The sequence below is a fragment of the Salvelinus fontinalis genome, chromosome 2, assembly GCF_029448725.1.
Source record: "Salvelinus fontinalis isolate EN_2023a chromosome 2, ASM2944872v1, whole genome shotgun sequence".
NCBI lineage: Eukaryota > Metazoa > Chordata > Actinopteri > Salmoniformes > Salmonidae > Salvelinus > Salvelinus fontinalis.
In genome coordinates, this window is record NC_074666.1 from 23,460,807 (window position 1) to 23,470,380 (window position 9,574).

General features: G+C 44.5%; 1 protein-coding gene across 5 annotated transcripts; it reads left to right on the forward strand.

Moving 5' to 3' along the window:
• The first annotated feature begins 561 nt into the window (after positions 1-561).
• On the forward strand, positions 562-9,080 carry LOC129814717 (forkhead box protein N4-like). Of its 5 annotated transcripts, XM_055867799.1 has the most exons (9): positions 563-1,252; positions 1,400-2,994; positions 5,437-5,725; positions 5,820-5,933; positions 6,089-6,240; positions 6,392-6,488; positions 6,608-6,821; positions 7,487-7,834; positions 8,010-9,080. In XM_055867799.1, exons 2-9 carry the CDS (start codon positions 2,978-2,980, stop codon positions 8,234-8,236), a joined length of 1,458 nt encoding a protein of 485 aa, XP_055723774.1. In that variant the 5' UTR covers positions 563-1,252; positions 1,400-2,977; the 3' UTR covers positions 8,237-9,080. The 5 variants fall into 5 exon arrangements, with proteins under 5 accessions (XP_055723777.1, XP_055723774.1, XP_055723773.1 ...); XM_055867802.1 differs by having other exon boundaries at positions 562-1,978; XM_055867798.1 differs by having other exon boundaries at positions 563-2,994.
• The last annotated feature ends 494 nt before the right edge of the window (positions 9,081-9,574 follow it).

Genomic DNA, 9,574 nt, shown 5'->3' on the forward strand with positions numbered 1-9,574 from the left:
AGGGAGGAGAGGAGGGTTGAGGAGGCAGAATCAGGAGATAGGTTGGAGAAGGTTTGGGCAGAGGGAAGAGATGATAGGATGGAAGAGGAGAGAGTAGCGGGGGAGAGAGAGCGAAGGTTGGGACGGCGCGATACCATCCGAGTAGGGGCAGTGTGGGAAGTGTTGGATGAGAGCGAGAGGGAAAAGGATACAAGGTAGTGGTCGGAGACTTGGAGGGGAGTTGCAATGAGGTTAGTGGAAGAACAGCATCTAGTAAAGATGAGGTCAAGCGTATTGCCTGCCTTGTGAGTAGGGGGGGAAGGTGAGAGGGTGAGGTCAAAAGAGGAGAGGAGTGGAAAGAAGGAGGCAGAGAGGAATGAGTCAAAGGTAGACATGGGGAGGTTAAAGTCACCCAGAACTGTGAGAGGTGAGCCGTCCTCAGGAAAGGAGCTTATCAAGGCATCAAGCTCATTGATGAACTCTCCAAGGGAACCTGGAGGGCGATAAATGATAAGGATGTTAAGCTTGAAAGGGCTGGTAACTGTGACAGCATGGAATTCAAAGGAGGCGATAGACAGATGGGTAAGGGGAGAAAGAGAGAATGACCACTTGGGAGAGATGAGGATCCCGGTGCCACCACCCCGCTGACCAGAAGCTCTCGGGGTGTGCGCGAACACGTGGGCAGACGAAGAGAGAGCAGTAGGAGTAGCAGTGTTATCTGTGGTGAGCCATGTTTCCGTCAGTGCCAAGAAGTCGAGGGACTGGAGGGACGCATAGGCTGAGATGAGCTCTGCCTTGTTGGCCGCAGATCGGCAGTTCCAGAGGCTACCGGAGACCTGGAACTCCACGTGGGTCGTGCGGGCTGGGACCACCAGGTTAGGGTGGGCGCGGCCACGCGGTGTGAAGCGTTTGTATGGTCTGTGCAGAGAGGAGAGAACAGGGATAGACAGACACATAGTTGACAGGCTACAGAAGAGGCTACGCTAATGCAAAGGAGATTAGAATGACAAGTGGACTACACGTCTCGAATGTTCAGAAAGTTAAGCTTACGTTGCAAAAAAAAATAAAATAAAAGATCTTATTGACTAAAATGATATAGTACTGCTGGCTGGTGAAGTAGCCTGGCTAGCAGTGGCTGCGTTGTTGAAAGTGAAGCTGGCTAGGTAACCTCGACAATTTCTCTAAATTTCTCTAAACTACACAATTATCATGGATACAAGGACAGCAAAGACAACTAGCTAACACTACGCTAATCAAGTCGTTCCGTTGTAATGTAAGTTTCTACAGTGCTGAAAATGACCATCAGTCCCACATATCTATGTTGTTGTCTGCTTTCACTGGTGTTTATTTCACTGCTATCATTGAGACTGACGTTACTGCCTCTCCTCTCTGCGCCTCCTCGACCACCTTCCCGCTGCAGCTCATCAAACCGCGCGGGCAAGCGCGCCGGATCAAAATTGGAACCAGACAGTGGTGCTGATGAACAGCTCCTTGCCAGAGTGCAGTGGACACACTGGACAGGCAGTCGGTGACAGAAGAGAGAGTTTTAAAACGGTTTGGAAGGTTAATGAATGGACTCAAACTCAGGGTTGATTCGTTCAGAACAGGTTGGCAAGGAGTTGTTTACATAGTTGTTTTTACATTTCATATAACGTGTCTGATATCTAGCTAGCTAAGTTAGCTGTCAAAGTAAATACATTTCTCATACTAGCATTGGGAGCTAGGTTGAAACGAAACGAGCTACTGTAGCTAGCTAGTTAGACAGTCAGTTATGGGTCTGGTAACTAACGTTAGTTGAAACAGCTAATGTTACGTACCTACTTGTGTAAATGTAAAGCTAGCATTGTCACTGTGGTTAGCTACCTAGCTGTTGGCTGGCAGTGTGCCAGGTTTGTCAACTAAGGTTAGCTAACTGACTATTTATTTTGTAGGAGATGATACCATCGCGCCAGATGATACCACCGCGCCAGCATGACAGCGATTTTCATAAATTCAGAAAGTAACGTTAACGTTAATCATTCATCACACCTCATCACAGGATGTCATGTAAAGCTAGATGATGATACTTCACCAGCTTGTCACGGGTCTGAATTAACTCTGAAAAGCTTGGCAGGCACACCTTCAAGTTATGGTTTGCAAGGAGTCTCTCTCTCTCTCTCTCTCTCTCTCTCTCTCTCTCTCTCTCTCTCTTTCTCTCTCTCTTTCTCTCTCTCTCTCTTTCTCTCTCTCTCTCTCTCTCTCTCTCTCTCTCTCTCTCTCTCTCTCTCTCTCTCTATCTCTCTTTCTCTCTCTCTCTCTCTCTCTCTCTTTCTCTCTTTCTCTCTCTCTCTCTCTCTCTCTCTCTCTCTCTCTCTCTCTCTCTCTCTCTCTCTCTCTCTCTCTCTCTATATATATATATACATATAACGTTATATATTTAACTTTCACACTCTCTCTCACTCCCCCCTTCTCTCTCTCTGTGTGTGTGTGTCCGACAATATGCACACAAAAAAAACATTATAATTAATCATGTTAGGTCTGAATAGATATGTCAGAGCCCGCCAGCTCTGTTTTCTGTCCCACTGTTGGGGCAAGGGGTGGATCTATCCCTGGCTGTCTGGTGCTGGGGACTTGGGAGGGGTGGCCTCAGGGGTGGCCTCAAAATAGAAACAAGGGGACACTGCTTGTAGAAACCCTTGGGGGAGGACTTGCTTGACTGCCTGTCTAATTTGTACTGGTAAGCAAAGGTGGTGGACACATCGTTCACACGTCGAACACTTCCTCCTACAGCGGAGAGAGTAAAGAACAGCTTTTCTCCTCGTCAATCAGAGCTTAGCTTCCCTCAGCGACATAATTGCTCAGTGCACTGGACCTGCTTGTCTATAGCCTTCTCATTGTGTTTATTTGGAGTTCCCCTAGCGACATTGTTGACAGTGAAGAAGGGATTTTTACTTCAGAAGGAATCATTATTTTGTGCTTATCTGAATTGAGGGGTATTCTTTGTGGCACTGTTACATGGATGTTTCCCTCAAAAAGGTTTGTGTTTTTTCAGATTTTATGTGAAGTTACTTTTGAAGCAACCAAGTTTGGAGATTTTTTTCAGCCAAATTGTAATTGAATAAACTACAGTAATTTTTTTCATGCTGGATATTCTGTTCCCACAGTAATGTAACTTTATTGTAATGTTCTCACTGTAGGCTAATTTCTTATGTTTCTTAACTAGTTTCTTAACTTATAGCCTATGGCTCATGGATTGAAAACCAGATCAGCTCTTCAGTCTTTAACCTACTTACAATGGAGTTAATTCAAGACATTGACCAAAACCTGACTGTCAAATGAATCACAATCAAACTTGTAATTGTATGGCCTACTACAGTTTATAGACTGGGTTTTTACATTATAGAATTTATAGTTAACCATTACCTTTCTGGTTTGTGGGCATGACATTGACCACACAGGGTCTCCAAGCAACACTTTGTTTTTATCATCTGACAAAACATAAGAATGGGCCAGTTCATTTTTGCATTGCCAAGTTCACCAGGTGGGTGTAGATCTCATTTAAGGACCAATGGAATGGTCTAAAATGTGTAAACTCCACCCACCCGGGGCACCAAGCCATGCAAAATGAACTCACCCAATCTGCCTACTGATAACAATGTGTTGGAGCTGAAATGTTACGTTTGTAACTGTGAAAAAGAAGATTCCCAGTAAAATACTAACTACTGTGAACTAAGCTAACCAAATGTAAGGCCAGACTGATGGCATGTTATTTTAATGTCTGTTTAGAAGAGTCAACAGCATTAAGCCTGCTTTCCAGACTCTCCTGCATTAGAGCGGTTGGCTGTAGTGCAGAGGGTCTGGTGTTGACAGAGAGGCAGATGGTTCTCGTTTAACTCCATTGTCAATTAGCTGTCATTCAATCAGATTAATGCAGGCTCTGGTCATCTTGGGGGTGGAGTGTAGGGAACAGCCCTCTGGAAACAATAGAGCCACGTGCCACAGGGCTGGGGACTGTCGTTTGAATAACTAATCATTATTCAATGGCCAGACCAACTGTTGCAGACAATGTGCACAGTGTACCCGACCCTACTCCACACTTTGAATATTGTGGGGGTGCCCCTGTGTATATGTGATTCAGCCCAGTCCACCTGGTCATGCTGCTGCTCCAGTTTCAACTGTTCTGCCTGTGGCTATGGAACCCTGACCTGTTCACCAGCCCTGCTGTTTTTGACTCTCTCTCTACCACACCTGCTGTCTCTAACTCTGAATGATTGGCTATGAAAAGCCAACTGATATTTACTCCTGAGGTGCTGACCTGTTGCACCCTCTACAACCACTGTGATTATTATTATTTGACCCTGCTGGTCATCTATGATCGTTTGAACATCTTGGCCATGTTCTGTTATAATCTCCACCCGGCACAGCCAGAAGAGGACTGGCCACACCCCAGAGCCAGGTTCCTCTCTAGGTATCTTCTTAGGTTCCTGCCTTTCTAGGGAGTTTTTCCTAGCCACTGTGCTTCTACATCTGCATTGCTTGCTGTTTGGGGTTTTAGGCTGGGTTTCTGTATAGCACTTTGTGACATCGGCTGATGTTAAAAAGGCTTTATAAATACATTTAATTTATTAAATGGAGCAGTGGGCACCGGATGTAACATTACATTATTTTTGAGTGTCAGGAACTGGAAACTAACATCGTCATTGAAATAAAAGAGTTATTTGTGCAAATAGAGTTTGTAAAACTCTGTCCAAAAAGGAACTCAATCAGATTAGACATGCTATTCATGGGTTGCACCTTCGTCATTCGGTCGTGTCGTTGCCATTGTGATCAACATTCTTCCAATGCCGCAGCATATTGATGTCCGACTGAAGGTTAATGCTCAGTCTTTCTGAACGGGGGCTAGTGAATGTTTCGTCAAAATTACACTATAGTGGACTGGAAATACAATGACATTGCTAAAGTAGACACATAATTAGTAGAAAACAACTTTGCCATCATTATGTTGTCATCAAGTTTACTTTAGAGAGATGGCAATGTTGCTGGCCATGAGCTAGCAAGGTTTGACAGAAATAGCTAGCAATGATAACATTAGCTAGCTCATGTTTGTGCTCTCCCCTCAATCTTATATAGCTAATTAAAGTTATACTGCATCTAAAGTCAATCTGGCGACGTAGCAAAGATGACAAAAGCTTGTCCTACTAAAAAAATATTGACTCCTTTTCTAATGTCATCGTGCTTCCAAGACATGGTAATGCACTTTGCCAGGGGACCTGCAGTCTTCATCAGCACCTATTGTCACTGCATTGAGTAGAATGCTCAGCTGGGCATCAGTCCTAAAATGAACATTCAAAACAATATTGTGACGAAACATGGAATCGATGAAAGAAGTTTCAGTCTGTGACTTTTCTATAAACTGAGGGCTGCAGGGGTAACTCAGCTCCCTTACAGAAGATGTTAAGCAGTCCCTTTGTCGATCAGGCTGCTGACCACTGAGCTGTCCCAGCAGAGTGAGGAGCTGCCAGGGGACCTGCAGTCTCTATCCTGGCTCACCACCGTGGACGTACACAGGCTGCAGCAGATGGCCACAGGCAGACTGGCCTTCAACAACACAGAACCCCAGAGCAGCCCACTGGAGCTTCACCCAGGTTCAGACCAGCACAGAAACATGAATACAGCACTAGGACATGACACCATTGTCCCTCCCCATAGCAACATGCAGAACAACAGTTATATTGGAATGAACTACCTCAACAATCAAAATGGAAATGTAAGTATGCCAAAGCCTTCAGTTTTTTTTGTATTTGTCTTTGTTATTTGTAATGATCCATGTTCTTCCCTTCATATGAGTCTTTATCTTTCAGATGACAGGAGGATGCCCAGGAAGTGGTATGCCTGCCTCAGGATACCAGTCCTCCCCAGCCCACTACTACCACTCCCCCCAGCAGGCCTACAGCCCAGCTCAGGCTGTCCAACAGGTAACATCCACAGAAATGTTAAGAAATGTTTCTGAACTCTTATGAACATAAGAGTTTATCACAGAGTGATGTATATAGTAGTTCTCTGTATCTCTCTATAACTTGTAATTAATGCAAGGAGGGCCTAATAAGTTTATTGGTTTTATTTTTCCCAGCATTCCCCCAGCAGCCTGTATAACAGCCCCTCCTACCATAGCCAAAACCTGTATGAGCAGCAAGCAGGAGGCATGAGCATCACCAACCCCCACAGCAACCAGGATCTCCTACAACAACCTAATTCCTTCCCCAAACCTATCTACTCCTACAGGTAGGACACACTAACACATTAACTTGGTCAGTTTACATTGACATTTAATCGGTACAGTTTTAACACAGTTCGTAAAGGGACTATCAAAAAAGAAGACACAATTGGAACTGAGCAAAAATGAAAATGGATGATATTTGACTGTTTTCGCCAGCTGCCTGATTGCTATGGCTCTGAAGAACAGCCGGACAGGCAGTCTCCCTGTCAGTGAGATCTACTGCTTCATGAAGGAGCACTTCCCTTACTTCAAGGTGAGGAGCAGGGAGATGCCTCTTTACACACATGAGATTATCTGGGCTCATGGACGTTTGGAAACATCGGCAACAATGTATATTTTCAGTATGTGTTTAAGTGATGGTCTACCTTACAGACGGCGCCTGACGGCTGGAAGAACTCTGTGAGACACAACCTGTCTCTGAACAAGTGCTTTCAAAAGGAAGAGAACAAGCAAGGAGGCTCCTCCTCCACTCGTAAGGGCTGTCTGTGGGCTCTCAACCCAGCCAAGATCAACAAGATGGAGGAGGAGATGCAGAAGTGGAAACGCAAGGACCTGACTGCCATCCGCCGCAGCATGGCCAACCCAGGTGAGGATGGTAGAGCAGACGAGAAAAGACTAGCCATATTGTGGCAATTAGCCATTCTAATGAAAAAACAGTACATATTGCTTATGTACACTGAGTGTACAAAACATTAATGACACCTTCCTAATATTGAGTTGCACCCCCTTTTTCCCTAAGAGCAGCATCAATTCGATGGGGCATGGACTCTACATGGTGTCAAAAGAAACGCACAGGGATGCTGGCCCATGTTTACTCCAGTGCTTCCCACAGTTCTGTGAAGTTGGCTGGGTGTCCTTTGGGTGGTGGACCAATCTTGATACACACGGGAAACTGCTGAGCGTGTAAAACCCAGCTGCGTTGGAGTTTTTGATACACACACCTGTGCGTCTGGCACCTACTACCATGCCCCATTCAAAGGCACTCAAATCTTTTGTTTAGCCCATTCACCCTCTGAATGTCACACATACACAAGATATGTCTCAATTGTCTCAAGGCTTAAAAATCCTTTAACCTGTCTCCTCTCCTTCATCTACACTGATTGAAGTGGATTTAACAAGTGACATCAATAAGGGATCATATCTTTCACCGGGATTCAGCTGGTCAGTCTATGTCATGTAAAGAGCAGGTTTTCCCAATGTTTTGTACACTCAGTGTGAACTCATTGTTTACTGCTAATGTTCATGTCTCAGATGAGCTGGACAGGCTGATCACAGACCGACCGGATGGCTGTCGGAGGAACCCTTGTGACCCCAGGATGACGTGTGTCCCCTCTAGCCCCTGTAGTTCCCCTCTGTCTGGGCTTCTGCAGACATCCCTCCCCTTCCACCTCCAGGCCCAGAATCCCACCATGCTAGGAGACCCCAGCTCCCCTGTTCCCGCCCGGACCCCTCCCCTCCACGCGGTCCCAGACTACTCCCACACCCCCTTCATCCAGCAGCAGCCCTACAGACAAGCCAACAACCATAGTCTGTACAGCCTCCACCCTGACGTCACAGCAGATGTGGACGCTCTGGACACTAGTATCATGGAGTTTGCCGGTGGGTTATTATGAATATCGGAGGGATGTTACTGTATGTTTAAAATGAATAATGGCATATTTGTTGAACACCTTTATCAAAACAGATAGAATTGAACATAACTGTTTTAATCCAAGGATGATTTGGTTAATGATTTGTTTTAACGTGTTATACTGTGTTTGTTTCTGTCTCTCAGGGAGCCTATGGGAGGGGGTGAGAGAGGAGGGCTTCAGCCTGGAGAGTATGTTTAACCACTCTCCTCTGTGCCTGTCTGACTGTGAGCTGCCTGGCCCCACCACTGGACAGCCCCTGGTGGACCTACAGGTTTCAGGGCTGTACACCACCCTGGACCCAGCACCTACTGTCCCCTTCCAGTACATCACCACCACAGAGGCCGGGGGCCAAGCCGTCGCCCTGCTCTGACTTTGACTGTGATACACTGATATACAGTGTATTAAACACTGATATACACCAAGACAGACCACTACTGTTGAACCTGCATGTCCCCACACCCACTGTATGAGAATCCTGAACATTCTCCCACCTGACAGGATGTCTTGCCTCTTTCATGTCAGAGATTTTTTATTTTTTTTTACTGATTCCTGTTTCTCCACCAAAGCACTTAAGAAGCACCCAAATCAGCTAGCATAGACGTGTTTGATTGGATCTGTCAGATTTTTAGAGTGATGAGGATACAGTGTTTTTGTGTGTGTGATGGTTTAGAGGTAAAATGCAATGCCACTTTATTTTTACAAGAGCTGGAGTCAATGTTGTAAAGGCTGTCTTCTGTGAAGATATGTAAAAGGTTGTCGGGGAAACTCATCTGGCATCTATTTCTTGTGGAGGAAAAGTCTTTACTAGCTTGTGCAAACAATCCTTTTTTTGTTACCAGATTTGACTGTGTTATTGTAGCTCGATAGTTTATTTGTCGTACTAAAGTCCTGCTAGGCAGGCATTATCTCAGCGTTTTCTGTTTTGTTCATTTGTATTTATTTACTTTGCTCCTTGTAAACTGTCTAACATGACTCTTAAAGCCATGCCTTACAACAATAATTGTATATTGTAATATAGAGGACTTTAACATGTTAATGTATTTTAGAAATACTAAACATTTTTAATTTAAGATTATTTATGTAAAGGTATTACAGACATGTTAAAAGCCTCAGCAGATTCACCTGTTTTAAACTGACAATAGACTCCTGTGCCTACAAGGTGTTTCTCTAACTGTAAACATTTTCAGAATAAATATTTTCAGATTACAGATTTATTGCAGGTATTTCAGTGTTGTACTTACTCACACAATGCACACCTTGCTGCTGAACGAGAATTAAACGTGTGACACAAGAGCACCGTCTACTGTCAGTCTAGGATATTACAACAAAGTGTTTATTTTCATAGAAGTACTGTACCAGTGGTGACTGGTGGCACTTTAAATCAGAGGATGGGCTCATAGTAATAGGCTGGAAAGGATTGGAATAATTGGAACAGTATCAAACACACCATGTACATTTCCATGTGTGATTCAATTCTATTGACTCTATCCCAGCCATTATTATGAGCCGTCCTCCCCTCACCAGCCTCCTCTGTACTGTACATATCCTAAGTACCATTTGTAAAAGGTGTTGTATAATCTGTATGTAAACATAATGCATAATAATGACAATGGTACAATTAGGCAGTATGAGGTCAATGGTTTTAAGTTAATTGTCTTTTACATTCTTGTTCCTCCCACTCCCAAAAAGTTGTTTACAATAGATGTAA